The 18966-nt window shown below is 39.7% G+C and overlaps 2 protein-coding genes across 6 annotated transcripts in view; one reads left to right on the top strand and one right to left on the bottom strand.

Moving 5' to 3' along the window:
- FRY (FRY microtubule binding protein) overlaps positions 1-15603 on the top strand; it is a 217443-nt gene extending 201840 nt beyond the window's left edge. For 3 of the 5 annotated variants that reach the window (XM_040583936.1, XM_040583933.1, XM_040583932.1), the window contains 7 exons: positions 955-1104; positions 1948-2046; positions 2585-2668; positions 8529-8546; positions 11439-11549; positions 13365-13558; positions 14140-15603. In XM_040583936.1, the coding sequence (XP_040439870.1) occupies positions 955-1104; positions 1948-2046; positions 2585-2668; positions 8529-8546; positions 11439-11549; positions 13365-13558; positions 14140-14398 (915 nt within the window). In that variant the 3' untranslated portion in view covers positions 14399-15603. The remainder of the gene's footprint in view (positions 1-954; positions 1105-1947; positions 2047-2584; positions 2669-8528; positions 8547-11438; positions 11550-13364; positions 13559-14139) is intronic. The other 2 variants (XM_040583935.1, XM_040583934.1) reach the window with 1 other exon arrangement.
- Positions 15604-17333: 1730 nt separating this feature from the next.
- On the bottom strand, positions 17334-18966 carry ZAR1L (zygote arrest 1 like). The gene is made up of 4 exons (XM_040584938.1): positions 18357-18966; positions 18109-18201; positions 17890-17964; positions 17334-17477 (listed from the first exon to the last, which is right to left on the bottom strand). Exons 1-4 carry the CDS (start codon positions 18936-18938, stop codon positions 17334-17336), a joined length of 894 nt encoding a protein of 297 aa, XP_040440872.1. The 5' UTR covers positions 18939-18966.

Raw genomic sequence — 18966 nt, 5'->3', positions numbered from 1 at the left:
CTGATTTTAGGTACTTAACTTCAGTGCTCCGGTGTAGGAGTGGTAACAGGCTATTTATATGTCTGTCATCCAGATTGGTATTTGGGAAGCACTTCTCTCCAGTGAGGCATGCTTGCGGTGATACACACCCTAACTTATGTTTCTCAGAGAAATGCCTATTACAATCATGTAAAAATGTTGCATACTTTTATTTTTAAAAATATTTTCATGTTACTCCCACCTGCTGAGCAGTTGGTACTCCCACCTGCTGAGCAGTTGGCCTTAGTGAGGTATATTTTGGCAGTGAAACCTGCTGTGTATTTATCAATATCATTTACGTATTAGCCACTGAAAAGAAAGTATCAACACTAGAATGTTTCTGGAAGACTAGGCTGGTTTAGGACTCAAAACATCAAAAAAGTCTTCTGAGAATAATAATTCCCGGATGCAATGCAGTATTTCTGGAGTCCTACCAAGCAGCAGAAAAGTTTTAGTAAGAAGGTTTTTCCCACAGAGGAAAACAAAAGGTTTTTTCTGATTTTTCCATGCTGCTGTTTGGCATTAGCATGTCCATTATATTATCTGATTAGCCACTTGACATGGAATACTAACAAAACAATGCCCGGAATGGGCAGAAAAAGTAATGTGCTGATCAACTCTGTTAACTCTGTACAGCCAAGAATAAAAGCTACCTGTGGGTAAAAGGCTTTATAAAGACTGAATCATCTTTACAAGAAAGAATGTATTTCAGCAGTAGATTCTTATGAATTCTGTAATTAGTTTCACAGCTGCCCAGCTGTACACTGTCTCCAGCATAGTAACTATTACTCAGTACCCTTGTCATTCAGTTCTCTACAGGGAGATATTCTCTTTTGCACGTTATTATCTGAAGGAAAAAAAGCATGCCATTTGTTTACAGAGGAAAGAAGCTTGTACTTGAGTAAAGAAGGTAATAAGCTGTATTTTGTGTTGCAGAATATTCAGAAAAGATTCTGCTTCCTAACCTGTGATGCAGCTAGTTACTTGGGAGACAACCTACGAGGAATAGGCTCCAAGTTTGTGAGGTCTTCTCAGATGTTAACATCATGTTCAGAATGCCCCACCCTTTTTGTAGATGCAGAAACAGTGAGTATATTCCTTTCAAAAGGCATGTGCTGCATTGCAGTGTGTTATTTTACTGGCAGTTTCACTTTTGAGCAGCTCCTGAACAGATATGTCAAAAAGGTACTCACCTCCTACCTCTAGTTTTTATCTCTTGTTGTTAACCATATTTCCACTAATTTTCTGAATTATATTATTAGATAAGTACTGGCAGATGGGCGATACAGAATCATAGGTTCTGATGTTTTCAGCCTGTGCACCAAAGCCCAATATAAAACAGGTGCCTACCAGACGCAGTTGGCTCCACAAATGGAAAAGGAAAAGCATGAAAGATAATAATAGATTTAATGGTTTCATTTGAGTCAACTGTGATATGAGCTGGATGATAAAAATATATATTAGGGAATGAATGACATGGCCCTTCCCATTGCTTTCATTCTGCCCCATGTTCATCCAACAGCATCAGGACGGTGTGGCCTCACACAGAACTGTAGAGGTAGCAACTTGCAAAGTGTAATCTTGGGCCCACTGCTGTGACTGTGGGAGAGCTGTGCCTTACATCATCAGAGAGCTGTGGAGATCAACTAGTTAAACTTTGTGCAGTATTTTATTTAAGGGAAGTCCTCTGCAAACCTGTTAAACACAAACACTGTTTCAATTCCACATTATTGTAGGTGCAACTTTTGCTCGACTTTTCAGTATAGTATTCTATTTATGTGTATTTTTGCATAAATAGAAATATTTTTCAGTATTAGTGTCTGTAAAGCTAAGTATTCTTTGCAAGATCTTTACTATACTTTCTACTCTGTGAATATTTTTATTCTTTTGTAGTGACATTTACTAGACCTTTTGATTTCATTTCTCCAGCTGCTCTCTTGTGGCCTTCTTGAAAAGCTGAAGTTCAGTGTTTTAGAACTGCAGGAGTACCTGGACACATACAACAACAGGAAAGAAGCAACGCTCTCGGTATGCTGGATTATGTTATGTTCTTGGTTTTGTATATGTGTACACTTATGCTGTGTCAAGGGACTGCAGATACACTCAGATCTGTTTAAACTAATACTCAGTAGAAAAACATGTTACAGATACTAGATTCATTAAATGTTACTTCCTGAACATATGAACCAGAACTAAAAAGTAGGTGTTTTATCCCTTAATTTTAAAAACATTGGCATCTTGAATATTTCTAGTCTTCTCTTTTCTAACTTTCAGTAGTCAATTAATTTTCTTGGTTTATGCATTTCAAATACTTGATCTTGTTTACAAAGGAAGTAAGTTTGTACTTGAGTAAAGAATGTAATAAACTGTATTTTGCATTGATTCAAATCAGGAATACACTTTTTAAATTACAGTCAAAGCAATTTGTCACAGTCTGTGTGAACAAAAAGTGCAATTGCAAATTTTTATTTGTTTACGTGCTATGAAACTAAAATACTGCTTACCTTTCTTCAAATCAAACTATAGGTCTTATTCATATCTTCTTTTAATTTTTCTCTGAAAACAGTGGCTTGCAAACTGCAAAGCAACGTTTGCTGGGGGCTCACGAGATGGAGTTATCACCTGCCAGCCAGGGGACTCAGAAGAGAAGGTAATGAATGAGCAGTATTCCTTCTTTCCTGTGAAGTGACACGCGTGATGTATCTTGTTCTTGGACCCACAAGAGCCTGCCATACTTCCTTCTTGTCTCTCTGCTAGACTTGGGCATAACCCAGTTTTCACTCTTAAGGCTTGAAGGTATTGTTGCCTCAGTCCTGTCCACAGGAAATGGGAAGTATTCAGAGGAAATACTTCTGCCTTCCTAGTCTAGACAAGGAAGCACAGCTAACCCTGCCTGGGTTGTGTATAGTCTTCCTTTTGCAAAGATGTTGCAGCAGCAGTTTCCCACAGCACAGTGTCTCTGAAAATCATTCCTGGTGTACTGTGTTTCCGCATTACACCCATTTTATCTACAGCTGTTACAGACTGGGTCTGTCCAACAGCCAGACTTGCCTGGTTGAAATACACTTACATGTGCATATATACACACACACACATACACATAAATATATATATTTTCAGTGTGTTGATTCCAGTTAAGAAACAATCTTTTCAGAAATCAGCACCATCAGCAGGCATTCCTGTTATTTGATATACTAAATATAGGAAAAAGCTGGTATCTGAGTTGTATAGAATGAGTTGAGAGATGTTATTTTGTGGGTTTTTTCCTCTTGGAGGAAAAAGAATGGAGGGAAGGAAAAAAGAGGATGCTGGAAAGAATTAGCCAAAATTGGGAAGCAGCATTTAGAAAAAAGTGGCATCTCCTCTTTCCATGTACTTTTAACCTATAAAAGATAATGATGATCTTTTCAGAACACACAGTTGCCTGTTATAACATTTTTTTTCAAATACCTTGTTTTATTCTTATGTTGGTTTCAGTTTGTCTGTCTTCTCCCCCAATTCACTTTATTTTCTTCTATCTTAACCTCTTTCCCAACCTCTATGTATTTGTCTTCCTGTCTTTGAACTTCCTTGATTTTTATTTTTTAATGCCATTTCCCAAGAAATGCAAGTCCTTTGCCATTCCTGCATTTTTGGCTTCCTTGACCTTATTAGCAAATCTAATTTGCTAATAAGTCCTCTGGCTGCAATCAAAGGCAGTGTGAAACCTGTTACATCTTCCCCCATCTGGCACTGGCACCAACAAAAGCTACAGATACCTTCCAATGCTTTTAAATAAGATGCTGTCTCCTTTGTAATTGTAAAGATGTACAGGGAAGTTACAAGTGACTGATTCTCAAATCTAAAAAAGAGAGACCTAGAATACATGCTACTACCTCTTGTGAAGGGAGATAAAGTATATGTAGGGAGGTGCAGCTATTGGAACGTGCATGGGCTTTCTCTTCACACTGATGGACAACACAGTGGCTTGTGGCTGCAGTGTTACATATTTTGCTGTATACAGCTTAACTTAATGCTCTTCATCCTTCTTTTGGAAACCTGTAGAATGGGATGGAGGATCACACATCTTGCAGGTCATCTACATTGTTTCTTTTTTGAAAAAGTAGAGAAAGAATGCTGAGAAGGAATGAACTGTGAACTGAGCTCATATAGCTGGCCTTAAATGCATCTAATAGTTAGAAAATGTCATGTTCCACTTGTGTCGTTTTTTTAACTAGGTGCTCTCTCTTTCAAATTAAATGTGTGTTTTGTGAAGCCAGGATTAGTATTTTTAACTGCCAGTCAAACAGACTGAAAAGAAGGGTTTCTCACTCCTTCAAAAATCCCTGGTTTCTCCCCAGCATTGTTCCTTCAGCCTGAAATGCATTATTCCTTGGAAGTTGACAGGATGGTAGGTCTTTGATCAACAGGCATATTTCTTTTCTTCCCCTTCTCATTTACCTGTCAATTGAAGCAGCTCTTCCCAAAGGAACAATCTGTTTATTCAACAGAAGTGTAATGGGAGGAAAAGTCCAGGGAAACTAAGGAAATGTATTAGGAAGGGACAAGAAAAAATTACTCCTAGACTGGCAAGTATTTGTTTTCTTATCTTTCCTCTCCTCTTCTCTCTCAACCTGAAAGGCTAAAGAATCTAATAATTGTAGGTAAAAAGATCTGTCTTACAGTGGTAGTCACAAGGGAGCCAGCCTAAAATACTAAACTCATTGAGGTCTAGACTAGGGCCTGAAATTCTGCTGAAAACTTCTGGCCTAAAAAAAATGCTTAGCTAAGCACAAACCCAGACTACTTCTGGAAAACTTTCAGAAATAATTGTAAGGAATTAAAAACAACACCTTGCTCTACAGAAGGCAGAAATCATAGATTCTCAGGGCTCCTCACCTGGTAAAAAGCTGTTATAGTCCCCTCTACGGATGAGACAGACCAAATTCAACATTAGCACAAGCAGTTGCATCACAAATGCCTGCTGACACTGGTAACTAACTTGGCACTGGTTTCTCTAATCAGATCTTATTTCAAAATAATTGCACATAATTTGTTGACCATTGTTACAGTTACTGAAAATGGAAAAAAGCAAAAATTGCTTATTCTGACATTAAAGAAGCTTGAAATAAAAGTTGTCTAGGTCAGCTGCTAGTGCTAGCAACTTTTCTGAAATTGGGTAAAAGCTTAATGTCCCAGAATGTCTTCTCCCACCCCTCTGTTATTCTTGCAACAGATTACATGGTTTGGATTTGTCTGTGGTTTGTAAGCTTTGATGCTACATTGAGCAAGAGAGTCTCAAGCACATAGGAGTCAATTTATAGACAAAAGATAACTGCACCTACTACTATATTGTCTGTCCAGGTGTAACAGTCTTAGATAAGTACAGCTATCGGTACTATCTTCAACCTTACTACACAGGGATTTTTTCAGTCCAGTCAAAGACTGGTTTTGTTTGAATTTTTTTTCTGGAGAAGTGATAAGTGGAAGATCCTATTTTCCTTGTCAATTAGCACTGCTGATTCAAATAAGTTTTTATAGCCTAATGAGTCATTCAGTTTACTCTCTAAGTCTGAAGTCACCATACACCTTTCTTAAAACTTGCTCATCCCAAAGCTCACCACAAGCTAATGGATGTGTGCTTTGCAAACTCAAACTGTTAATGGATGTTTAAAACATGCTGCACCCCATAAAAATTTGCCCCCAAAATCCAGAATGTACTTGTTGCTATGACTTTCCCGGTGGCTAAAGGTTCAATTACTCTAGGCCACCAACAAGGCTGGAGGTGCACACCATAGTCATCTGGAGTTGAGTTACAGTAAAGCTCAAGGCACAATGAGTCTCATTGTTAAAACAGAAATTCTTAATAATCAGTAATCAGTTATCTGACTGCTGTTTGACAAATCCATCCATCGATTGACAATGAGGTAAAATTAGCCTGGGTAGGCAGCTTTTCTAAAGGAGGAACACAGCTGTGTTTTAGCTCTCTCCAGACAGAACAGTTTCTACTATCCTTCAAGTCCAGTGGGTATTTAAGAATGCACAGCATATGCTGTGTCTCTTTTTTTTTTCCCCTCTGATATACAAATTTTTATATGTATACCCACTTTCTTAGATTGTGGGAAAAGCTTTTGTCTGCTGGCATGTCAAGTCAAATAGAATACCTGAAAAAATGTACTTAGAATTAAAACCCCTTACATGCAGCAGTTACTTGCTTACAGTGGGACTCTCCTGTGCCAATAAATGACTGAAGACTGTGTTGCCAGTGAAGTGTTAATGTCTTGAGAAATAATTGTGTAACTCTCATCTCTTTTCAGTATGTAAAAATGATTCCTTGAAAGAAGTAAGAAGGCCCATGATCTAAAGATCAGTGCTTTGCTGTCTTCCTCGTCTGCTGATAGTACAGAACAGTAATTCTCTGTCTCAATAAAAAACTAAATCAGAGTGTTGCTTGCTGCTAGGGTGAGTGTCCTTCTTACGTGCAGCATTTACTAGCTGCATAAAGGACTGTGCAAGTGATCCAAATACTCTAAACTTCTGGTATTTTCAGCTGCCGAAACCACTAACTGTGTAGCGTCTATCGACTAACCTAAAACAACACTTCCCTTACTATAGGAATTAAACTAGAAATTGAGAAGAAGAGTGAAGGCTAGGATCATTCCACCTGAGCCCTTGCTGCTGGGGACTAAAAGAAATGTCACTTAGTCCCATAATTAGTGTCTTTTCAACTTCCAAGGAATATTTAATTTTATGCTGAAAAAGAGGAAGGTAAGTTACAGTCATGAAATTGTAGAGCAATATGGAGTTGAGCATCAGTAGTTTAGGAAGATTTTATATCCAGTGTATTTTATGTCCATGAAGAAGGTTTTTTCATGTAATGTGAAACCTCTGCCCCACCCCATTTTTTTGGAAGCAGTACAAAGACAGTTTTCTGGAAAAAAAACACCCATGGAATTCACTTATTTGCTGCTCCCCACCCACCCACCCACCCCCACCACTTCTTTAAAGTAAATTCCATGGCAAATTAGAAATTATGTGTGGATTCCAATATTTTTGAAAGTCACAATGAGACTCAGTGGCACACTAAACTTCAGAGGTGCTTGAGACAGCGGCAAACAAGATTTAAAAAACACAAGTCAGCACACCTGTGAGTTTACTAGAGCACAGTATCTGTCTGCTCTTGTCCTCTTCTTAGTTTGAATTTAGCTTTACAAAGCTTAATTTATGTGAACTGTGTGGAAGCTAAGATACAAAGTTTTTTTTTCAAGGTACTAAATAAAAGAAAAAAACTATTCAAGCAATAGTAAAGGCATAAAGTTAATCATCACAAGAGCTTAAAGCTTAGATTGTCATGGTTTTATAGAAGAGTAGTTCAGGATTTGGGACAATACTTTTCATATATTTTTTAATAGTAAGGCCCATGGAAAGAAGACAGACGGAAATATTTCATTAGGCTATACAAAGTTAGCGTTATTTCACATATCTGTGTTTGCTGCTTTTGTATTGATGGTAAGGTAAATAACTTTAAGAAAAATTCAAAATGTTTATTAACACCATGGGCATATATGCACAGACATCAGGCTGTAACTGGGCAGATGTCATTGTGTTTGTTAGTTATGGCATTTACCTGATGACTCTGTTCATCTAAAATATCATGAGAATGTAATATATATAAATAAGGAAAGCTGCATTAGATGTACACAGCGTGAAAATGTTAGTCCTCTGCAAAGAACAGAGGTAAATTTTTTTTGAGAAGTTAGTCACCTAATCTTTGAAATGCTAATGTAGATCAATTAGAACTTTTATTACTGTTGCAACAGGACTTAACGCTGACATTTTAATAACTCCAGAATTATGAATCAGTGAATTATTACTGGTGAGAGGAAGGAATACAAAGCTGTCTCAGCTTGTGGCACTGCCATGTAGTGAAACCAAACTAGTATTTTCCATGGATTTGTATTTTTTTTTATGATAGTAATAACTTAGAAGTTACATGCAAAATGTTTCCATTGTAATGTGCCAAGTGATAAACCCAGCAGTCAAAAAGCTTACCCAGAAATTTCATTACATCTATTACATCCAAAAATAGAAGTATTCATAAATAACAGAGTTCAGTTCTGTTCCTCACTTGAACGCTGTGCCTAATTTTTTTTAGTACTTTGCAATATGAGCTCTTTTTAATAACAAAGAAAGCAAATTTACATAAAAGTATTATTTCAAGAGTTTTCTAACATAATTTCACTGTAAATTCCTGAGCTACCGAGTGGGATAAATCAAAACTAATAAATCTGAAAATCTAACTGAGGATATCTAGATTGGAATTTACCATTAGAATTAAAGCTTGATTTTAATAAGAATGCTGTGCATGTTGTATGTGGTATTTCCAACCAGTTATCAGGTTGAGGCAAGCGTTGCTAATACTGCTGACAAGTTATGCTGTTAAAGATGGGCTGTGCTTCCTATTGCATGCATTACACTGACACTATACTTTCTTTCCTTTCCTTTTCTCCTGTGCCATGCTTGCTGTGTAGCAAATGGAATCTCTTGCAGTAAGTTGAAGTTCTTTCATATTCTTTGTCCATCTGTAGATGGACTAATACACCCCAATTTTACTGTTTTACTTCTAAGCATGTTTTCCTTTTTCATTATAATTTTCCTGTAGAATACATGCAGTGATTAAAATAATTTACTAAGCTGTGTTTTGTGAAATCTAAAAATACTGTCCAAAAATTCTGACACCTTCATATGCTGTTTTAAATGGTCTTCTACATATTTTTTTAAGAAGTCAAGCCTTTGAATGTATATGATATGCTGAAGTGGAAGAGAAAAGGTTTTGTTATTTTAAAACTCAGAATTTTTGAATTGTCCTAATGAAAAACTCCAATATATAGTTGAAGTTTTGTTTCAAATAGATTTTGTTTATATCGTGATGAATAGCTTCACCACTATTGGTTTCTAACACTTATTCAGGAAGAATAAAAATTGAGTTACTTGATATGGTAGCTAAATACTGAGTGAGGCAAACTTGTGTCTTCGATTTGACCTTAGTTTGTCTTCATTCAGGTTAGCAGCCAGAAGAATTAAACTGAGTTACTATTCCCCAAAGACTAAAAAAAAAAAATCATGTGTTATGTGCCAAGCTATCGTGAGATTTTCATTTTTTTTAACTGTTATGCCGTGCCCTTGTTTTCAATTAATTTTTAACTCCCTGAACTTCAAGTATACATGTATGTAACTGCTCTGTAGTGTTGCCAGTTCTCCAAAATGTGAATAGAGTGAATTTGATCCCAACTGGAGAGCCTCAAGCTGTGTCCCTACCAGTGACCCAAACTGGACCAGGAGCGAGCATGTGCCCCCTGGCTGGTGCTGCGGCTGGTGGGTTAGCACCCCCGCTGGCTGGGGGGCCAGCCAGCCCGTGACATGCATGACCACAGAAGACAGAGCCATTTCCAAGAGGTTGTATCTAAACAGCCACTCTTTATTCTGGGAGAAGAGGGGTTAGCCACACAGATGCAAGCCTGGCAGTGCTGCATGACCTCAGTTACAGAGAGTGGCCTCTGGGCAGGTTTATTGGACAGGCAGTGTCCCTCATGCCCTGCCTCTTCATTCTCTTGGCCACAAGTCAGTTCTGTCCTAGCAGGTCGTACACCTGTTCCCTCCCTTTTTTCCCCACCATGGATCTGCTGGGCCTTCCTTCAGCTCCTCTGGGTCTTCGCTGCGGCATAGGTCTGGTGGGATTCCTCCCTTCCGTTTGGGGCAGGAACACTCTGACCCTGCTCACCAGTAACAAACATTGAGCAGCCCACCTCAGATACCAGAAGCAGAGAGCTCAGACCGGGCAGTTTTACAGTGCTGAACTCTGCTGCCGCAGCGGAGCAAGCAGCCCTGTCTGCGTGGCCTTCAGCAGGGTGAGCCTGGCCAGGCTGGCACCCGCTGCCTTGGCAAGCTCCTCCTGCTCCCGCTCTCCGCCAGAAACCTCCTCCAGGAGGAGAGGCTGGCTCTGCCTGATTTTGGCAGTGCCCTTGGCTGGCTGTTGGTGGATGGGTAGTTGGTGTCCACCCTTCCCTGACGAACAAAGATGAAATTTGCCAATGAACATCTCTTTCGACCTTGGCCCCTCAGCCTTGTCCCGTTGGTACAGAAATCTGGGGAACTGGAACACTAAGAATATGGTTCTTATTTTGGCTTATTAATAAAAACCCTGGTGCTTAAATATTGAACCATATGTAAATAAACACTTCAGTCAAGTTAACATTTACAATATTTTTAAAGTACTTTTTATTAGTATTTGTGCTGGCATTTGCAGAGCCCTGTTCAGCAAACAGCTGAAGTATGTGCTGGTAGCTAAGCGTGTATGAAGTGCTGTAAGGAAGCAAAGACATTAATAGCTGCTGCTTCTTTTCTGCCATGTTTGGCATGGAACTCTGCTCTGGTTCCTTCAAGCAAATGGGAAGATCATGGAGCCCAGCCTTGGTCACGGTCACTGTATCTGTAAGAGAAAACAAATCAAATATGGTTTGAAGTCTGTAAGGCTTTCCTGCCAAAGGTTCAGGAGGCCTCCTGACTTCTACTTGCAGAATTTTCATTTCTTCTGTAATTTGCCAAAGATTAAATATTCCTCCCTTCCCCACTGTGATCCAGCTGTGGAACCAGGAGATTCCCCTTCCTGATAAGACACATGGACACCAGAACTATAAGCATATTAACTTGAGTTCTCTGGCAGATGTGCCCATTGCATGTTATTTCAGTGTGTCTGACACCTTTTGCGTGGTGCTGCACGTTACGCTGGAGGAAACCAGTTAATATTCATAGAACAGTATCTGCTTAATCTGGGAGAATAAATTGTAGAAGCCGGATGCCCTCTTACACATTGAACTCCATCCATCTGTTGTATGGTTTCTTTAAGGTGGTGGAAAATCCATGAGCTGAGGTTTAAGTTGCAGAGCTGGCATTTCCCCCTTCCCACTCCTGGCTGGATTTATTGCCTCTCTTCCTCAGAGAAGCAGGCAGGAGCTTTGACCCTCTTGGACAACTACTTCATTGCTTCTATCTTGGATTTTCACCCTCTCAGAAGAGGTCTTTGACCATTTCTGAAGTTTTAAAGAGTTTTATGTTCTATGCAGCAATTTCCCCCATATTCTGCCTCTGCTTTCCAGCTGCAAACTGCAGACAGTGAAGCTAACCTGTATAAACTGCTTTGAGATTGATGCTGACGTGTGCTATGTGAGAGCTAGCTATTAGAATTTTGATTTTCAATGTTTTGTGTGACTTACCTGTAGAAAAAAGAACATTACTTGTTTTCTGAAATAGTACATGATTGTACTTCAGTAAAATAATGGTTTTCGAGAACTGAACTATCTCAATGTATTTTATTAGTTATTGAAAATTATCCCAACTCGCTGATCTGTATTAATTGTTTTTCTGCTGGAAATCTTCCTTAGCAATTGGAACTGTGTCAGAGATTATATAAACTGCACTTCCAGCTGCTGTTGCTTTTTCAGTCCTACTGTAAACTCATCGGACAAGTGCATGAAGTCAGTTCCATGCCAGAGGTACGTAACAAACCAGTATGATATATGAAATCTTAACTTCACTCATACACTGTACATGTAGGGAAGGCTCACACTGTATGAACAATCTGCAAGTGATTTAATTTTATTTTATTTGAGGCTTTAATTTTTAGGGACAATGAGCCTTCTTCACGCATGCAGAAAATAGCCTTTTCCTAGATCATGACTGATTTTATCTGAACTTTATGGAGATGCTTAGACCACGAGCACTTGTTAGCATGGCAATAACCAAATAATTTGGTAAATTAATCTTAATAAGGATGCAAAATTAAGGGTTTTGCTGGACTAATGTATTGTAATTTCCAGCCATATAAACTGTCTCCATTGTGTGTGCATTATACTAGAAACATCAGCAGCAGTTTTTGACAAACAGCTATTAAATGGTTTTGTGTCCTGTCTTACCTGAGCAAGTAAAGATGTGTAAAGTAGAACTACTTTGTATTTTGACTGCAAGTGTACTGCCTGATCTTGTTCTCTGGATAAACAAATTAAACTCAGTTTAATGTTTCCAAACAGTATTAAATCTATTTCAAAAATATAATTAACGAAATACCTTAATGTCATAAGCCTCTTCAATTCTGTGATTTTTACAAACTTTAAATATTTTTGACACAGCACGCTATCACTTTTGACCCAGATAGCTTTTTGGGGTTAGATAAATCTATGTATCTTACTTTAAAGAACTCAAGAACAATACTGTTAGTGTAATTTATTTTCAGCAATTGCATTAAATACGTAACACCTTGAAAGATCTTTGAGGTGATCACTGTAAGTTGGATGATCGTCATTTAAGGAAAGATTTAACTTGCCATTCCATATTTATTTTTCTCCTCATAAGGTGTACATATTTAAAACTATTGAGGGGAAGAAATTATTGTACTTTGCTTGTAGCTGTAAAACAAAATTGGAAGCTATAAAATGTATTTTATGACAGATTCTAGTAGTTTAAAGATTCTCTGTAAATGGAAAGGCTTTATTTATCAGATGTGCTCTAGTAGTACAAAGAATTTGAATACTTAGGAACTGTTCTGAAGGCTGGCTTGTAGTGTGATTGGGCTGTTCACTTTCAGGAGAAGACAGGACAGTAGGCATCTAGTCTTAGAGTAATCTAAATTTTAGGAATGTTTTTTGTTCCTTATAAGATAATTGATCTCTGAACTGTATTTTACAGTTACACTGTTATACATGATGCAGCCTATGAAACTGGGGAACAGTAATACGAGGAATAGCTGTTTCACCATGAAATTTGCATGTTTTGCTGGAGCCATAATTATTCAAAGGGATTTCCATTGTTAGTTCATGTGACAATGGTTATTTTTTAGCATGTATGGGCATGAAAAGGTAGATCTTTAGAAATGAACTGTTCACTTATGAGCGATTTATGAGTCTTGTGCCCTATTAACTTTTCAGCCTGGCAAAGGGTTATACAATTCCTGTCCATCTGTTAATCATATCAGATCCTGCACGTGTTTTGTAAATGAGTAACATCATCATTGCTAGAAGTATATGCTTTCTTAAACTTTTCAACTAAGATATATGAAAAGTAGCAGGGATGAAAAATAAGAGATTGTTGTGCTCTTGCATAGGGTTAAAGGAAGCACAGAGCTTAAAAATCTGTAGTTTGTGTTTTCCCTATATTGTACAGAGCACTGAGATCAAGAAATGTCCTTGTGTAAAACTAGAGTCTTTTCCATAATGTGTACATCCAACGTAGTATGAACAGACTTGAAATACCTATTCCCTTTGGTGCCTATGGAGAATGAAAATACCCATCTCTCATCTTTCTCCTTGGAACAGCTGTTAAATATGTCAAGAGAGCTGAGTGAGTTGAAGAAAAATCTTAAGGATGCTACTGCTGCAATCGCAGCTGAACCTCTGGCGACAGAATCTGAGCCCACATTCAATTCTACAGAAGCAGCTATTCAGTCCATGCTGGAGTGTCTGAAAAACAATGAACTTGTTAAAGCTGTCCGACAAATAAGAGAATGCAGGCAAGTTTTGCTACATGGCTCATATTAGACTTTGATGTTATTAGAAAAATAAGCATTTATTATCTTCCTGACTTCATACTAAATGTAATGTGCCAAGTCAGTATAATTAAGTTAGTATGTTTCAACAAGGTACATGGGGGCATTGATATTCTTAACTTTTTTGGGGGTGTACCACAAACAATGATATCAAATCAGTAATACAAACATGTACGCTTGCAACAATTAAGATAATTACATTGCATAGATTGAAAGTACTTCTGTGAGGCTCTTGAGAATCTTCTTATAGAGCCAATTCCTTAAGGTATATGTCACTGGCATCAGCTAACATTCAGCCCAGTTTCACTGATTTGAATGAGTTTTCTTAGCCTTTTTTTTCCCAGTAATAGGAGTTGCGCTTTTATGTGATTTCAGTGCCTGATAGCAGAGTCTGAGTAACAAATGAGTAGCATAAGAGAGCGAGTTGCTTTTGGCTTATAAGCATGTGTGAGTCAGTTCTCCTTTTAGAGATCTCTAACACCTAGTTTCCATCTGTGCTAATAAACCCATAATGATACACACATTCTTTTCCTGTTTGATTGCAGGATTTTGTGGCCCAATGATATCTTTGGAAGTAGCTCTGATGATGAAGTCCAGACACTACTGAACATTTACTTTCGGCACCAAACCTTGGGTCAGACGGGCACCTATGCACTGGTGGGCTCCAACCAGAGCCTGACTGAAATCTGTACCAAATTAATGGAACTGAATATAGAGATCCGCGACATGATTCGCAGAGCTCAGAGTTACCGGGTCATCAATACTTTTCTTCCAGACTCCAGCATTTCCGGCACAAGTCTCTGACAGGACTCTTGTGTCCTCTTTCAAGCTGGGAGTGCTGCCCTGCTGGAGTGAGGTGGCTCAATGTCTTCTCAGCCTTGCAAAGGTTTGGTCAAACTGTGCTCACTCTTGCTACATTTAGGATCTCTTCTAAAAAGATATGGGCTGAACTTCAAATGTGTAGCAATACTGTAAGGACAAAGGTAGCATAGAGCATCTGGGACAACATCCTTTGTTCTGTGTTGCACAAAAATCAGTTAGCATTTCACTGAGCAACTGCAACTCACTACTGAAGAAGTGACTTCCATTGCATACCAAAGCCTACTACACTGAACAATACTTCCTTTATAGCAAATTAATTTTAGGTTGGCAAAAGTGCAATGTTTCCTTCACAAAATAATATTTTTTGTTAAAAAAACCCCACCTTGTACATTTTTCTTTTTTTGGTTGAGTGAAAGATGGGCAGAATGAAGCTGGCCACAGAATCTCGCAAACTTGTTGGTCAAAAGCTGAGAGCCTGTGTATATGAAACAAGTTGTAAATGGACTACAGTTTAATGTACACTGTAATTTGAATATGATTACTGTATCTTAAAACAACGAGCTGCTATGAAGTACATTTCCTAATGTTACTAGGCTACTGTCTCTGAAGGTACTGGATCATATTGCAGAGGTCTGTTCTTAGGCCCCCCCAAGCATCATGAATGGTCTTGGTAGATTTTCTTCCCTTTTTTTTTTTTTTTTTTTTTTTTTTAAAAAAGGACTTTGGCTGCTTTCTACTAGAGGGTTGCTTTTATGAAGATATTTATACTATTAAAGGATGGTTGATATAATTTAACTTGCCATTTTGTAGGAGAAAGTCCCATCACAGAGTCAAATCCTTTGACCTGATATGCATGCATATTTTTATTTAATAAAAATTTTGAGTATAAAAAGTAAAAATATTAACGTGAAATGCAAGTTCTCATGTTAAGTTTCTTCAAGGAGATGTCTTATTGTATTTGTAATGTATATATTAAAGTCATCCCTTTATGGTTTTTTTCTTACATTTAACTGCTGTCCAGTGTTAAATGTATGCATGTAAATCTGTTGCACATCTGAGACTTTTATTCTGGCAAATATGTAACTTATTCACTCTGTAAATACACTTACCATTTTTGTGAAGTAACTTTGGTTGATATTTGGATCAGTACATACAGTTAACTAAAATATAAAAGTCATATATAATCACAACAGTGTATGTGCTTGCGAAGATTGCATTGTCTGAATCTATACTGTTGCAGATAGTACCTGTGATCAGCAACCCTCAAAAGACGCACTTTTTTTCCCCCCCATCATTTATGGTGAAACTGTTCATTACGTTGAAAAAAAAACTTTCTCACTAGAGAGCCCGAAACTGGATACAGTAATCTAGATGTGGTCTGGTGAGTGCCGAGTAAAGAGGAATAATCGCTTCCCCTGCTCTGCTGGCTCTACTTCTGTTTGTAGAGCCAAGGATGTGGTTGCTGCCCTTTGCTGCTGGCTCCACACCAGCCCACTGCCAACCAAACCCCAAGGGCATTTTCCAACGAGCTGCTCCCCAGCCAGGCAGTCCCCCTGTCTGTGTCACTACAAAGGGTACTCCCCATCCAGGGGTTGGGATTCCCTCTTGCACCTGCTGAATATCACAGGGCTCTTGTTGGCCCATCCTCCAGTCAGCAGAGATCTCTCCAAATGGCAGCACTGCCCTCACCTGCATTGGCTTGCCCCCCCAGTTTGCTGTCACCTGCAGACTTCAGAAGTACACTCTGCTACCTCTCTCAGGTTGGTGGTAAAGACATTGAACAGGACAGGTTCCAGGACAGGCCACCTGCTTGCTATACAGCACTTGTTACTGTCTTGCAGGTAGATTACAATCCATTAACCACTACCCTGAGCAACTTTATTTAATCAGACTTCCACAGAGTATGAGCCTCTAGAGGTTCCTTCCACCCCTAAAGTATTCTACGGTTCTTCACAGACAAAACCCATGATGTAACCATCTAGCTTTCTTAGCATCATTCCAGAACTTCAGGTACAATAGAAAGAAGATGATTTAATCCCAACAAGGCCTCACTGAAGTCTAGGCAACGTGAACTGCAGTAATGCCCCACTGTGCTGCTGCAATAGCAGTACTTTAATTGGGATTCCCCTGACTGCATTTTGTCCCTGGGAAAGCACATTCAGTTACATTTAAGCCACCAACCCTGGAGATGGCTTACATGACTGGAAAGCTTCTGATGCACAAGCCTGTATTTGAATTGGGGACATAGGAACTTGTTCTACCTCTTTCGGGACACTAAGTCTAGAGAGAGAATTTGTTACATTCCATCACAGATACCCCAGCTCAAGAGGCATTTTCCCCTCATCAGCTAGAAGACATGTGAAGCTTATGCTTCTCCCCTCAAATCTTATAGACATAGTCTTCTGGCATGTAGTCTTTGATTATCAAACTGCTGTGATTTTTTAATACATTTGACAGAGGCAGTATGAAAAGACACTTGTAGAAGCACTTACCCCAGACTTTATGTTCCAGAGCATTTGCATCATCCACACTAGTTCGGTTTGAGTGACTGCAGGAACAACCTGCTCTCACAGTTTTAATTTTAGCATTCCCTAAAGGCAGCTGAAACCAAAACCTCTTTTCGTTAAGAAATCAAATTGGTTCCATTTCCTTCCAGATGTAATTTTTCCTCTTTCATTCCAGCAAGATGAAACTAAGGGGTAGCAAAGTAGTGCAAATGTTTATTGTACATATGCTGTGAGTAAAGTTCAATTAAGTTATACACTTCATAAATAATACAAAAGTCTTTACCCATTATATATTCTATAAATAATACAAAAGTCTTTATCCATTATCCAATGCGAGGTCAAAAGCCTAAAGTCAAAACATTGCAAGAGATTCACAGAGTGCAAAGCACGAACAGAAGAGGGCACAGTGATCAGACAATGTATTTGAAGCTGTAAGTGTTGCCACAGGACAGCCTCTTGCCTTTGCAACGGCCGCAGAGCTCTTGGCGATGAGGCTTCTTGATATCAACATGTCTTTTCTTCCAAGGGCAGGAACAACAAGTCTTTGAACAGGTCTTTAGAAAAAAGACATTTTATTAGTAGTAGATCAAAGGTGCTCACACTTCATGTTAAACTGACATTTAGTTTTCCTTAATCACAGCAACACATTTGGGCTGATGCACTTGAAAGAGCTCTTGTGGTAAAAACCCTGTGGAGTTAAGCTGTAAGAGCCTTCTCACCTAGAAGCACAAAACCATACCCTACTACTTGTAGCTAGGCATAACACTGCATGAACAGAGAACCATTCATGTAGAGCCATGAGCAGGAGAATCCTAGCTTGTTGCACCTTTCCCAAATAACACTTCCCAGTACTTTGATGAAAGCAAGTTCTCTTCCACAAAGTCAGTATTGAATTCAGCAACTGTAAACTATTAGAGTATATGACAAACTCCAGCAGTCTTACCAGGATATAGAAAAGCAACTTACCTGGCACCGGATTGCTTCCACTCGATAGGGATTCAAGCCCTTTTGGCATCTGCGACAGAGCTGCTTGAAGTATACCTGAAAAAAGCAAGTTCTCAGTTACTACAGAGACTTACTTGGGGTGTTCAGTACAGGTACCTAAATTTGTGCCAAAACATCTTGATTTGTGGCAGATTTGGTGCCATTCTTAATCTCAGGAGCAATAAATTACTTGCTAAATACCTTGTTGCTTCCAGAAATGCACCACACGTAGGCACTCTCCCATCTGGTATTGCAGTCTTTACAGTGGAAATAGCCATACTTCTGCTCCAGAAACTGCAGAGAGAAAGTTCACTGAGCAGCCTCCAGCACCACAGGAGCACCTGGCCCAGCTCCCTCCTTACACCGGGAAGGATATTCCCTGGGCTGGCTTTGTGGTTCACCCCCCACCCCTCCTGCCCTGGGTGGGCTCCAGCCCCAGGGCCACACACCTGGAAGGCAGTCTGTCGTCTGGGGGCCGCGGCCTCCTCCACTGGCACCTCCACTGCCTTCTCCCTCGGCACAGCAGCCTCTGCTTGGCCCACCTGCCGCTCCCTGCCACCATCCTTCACCTTCTGCTCCTCAGAGGTCTTTTCAGATGACTCTCCCTTCTCCTGGGGCCTGGCGGCCTCAGGCAGCATGAAGAGGCAGCAGTCCCGCAAGGGTGAGTAGAGGGCAAGGCACCCTGGGGCGCAGAGGGCAGCGGGGCCGTGGGGGCAGCTGACGGGCAGCACGTGCAGCTCCAGCGAGCACTGCACGGCAGCATCAGCCTGCAGGTTTACCTGCACACCCACCTCCTTGGTGTCAGCCTGGTGCAGCTTGGGGCTCACCTGTGACAGCAGGGCTGGTCGGTAGCTGCCCAGGCAGTCAGAGGGGAGCGGGCTGAGGGGTGCCCCGAGGAAGGGGCTAATGCCACTGCTTTTGGTCTGCTTCCAGTTGGGCTGTTTCCCCATTAGGCCCCTGCTGTGGCTTGGCGTGAGGTTACCCCTGAAGCTCTGGTACATGCCAAAGCGGGGATAGACAAAGCCCTCCATGATCACAGCTACAGAAAAGTCAGCCCCA

This window comes from Falco naumanni, chromosome 2 (assembly GCF_017639655.2).
Source record: "Falco naumanni isolate bFalNau1 chromosome 2, bFalNau1.pat, whole genome shotgun sequence".
Lineage (NCBI taxonomy): Eukaryota > Metazoa > Chordata > Aves > Falconiformes > Falconidae > Falco > Falco naumanni.
The sequence above is the reverse complement of the archived record's forward strand: the minus strand, read 5'-3'. Positions and strand labels throughout refer to the sequence as shown.

Coding starts and splice junctions, on each gene's coding strand:
- ZAR1L (XM_040584938.1), bottom strand. CDS start 18,938: ATGGAGGGCTTTGTCTATCCCCGCTTTGGCATGTACCAGAGCTTCAGG. Junction 17,965..18,108: donor GCATTTCTGGAAGCAACAAG/GTATTTAGCAAG, acceptor TGCTTTTTTCAG/GTATACTTCAAGCAGCTCTG. Junction 17,478..17,889: donor TGGAAGCAATCCGGTGCCAG/GTAAGTTGCTTT, acceptor TTTTTTCTAAAG/ACCTGTTCAAAGACTTGTTG.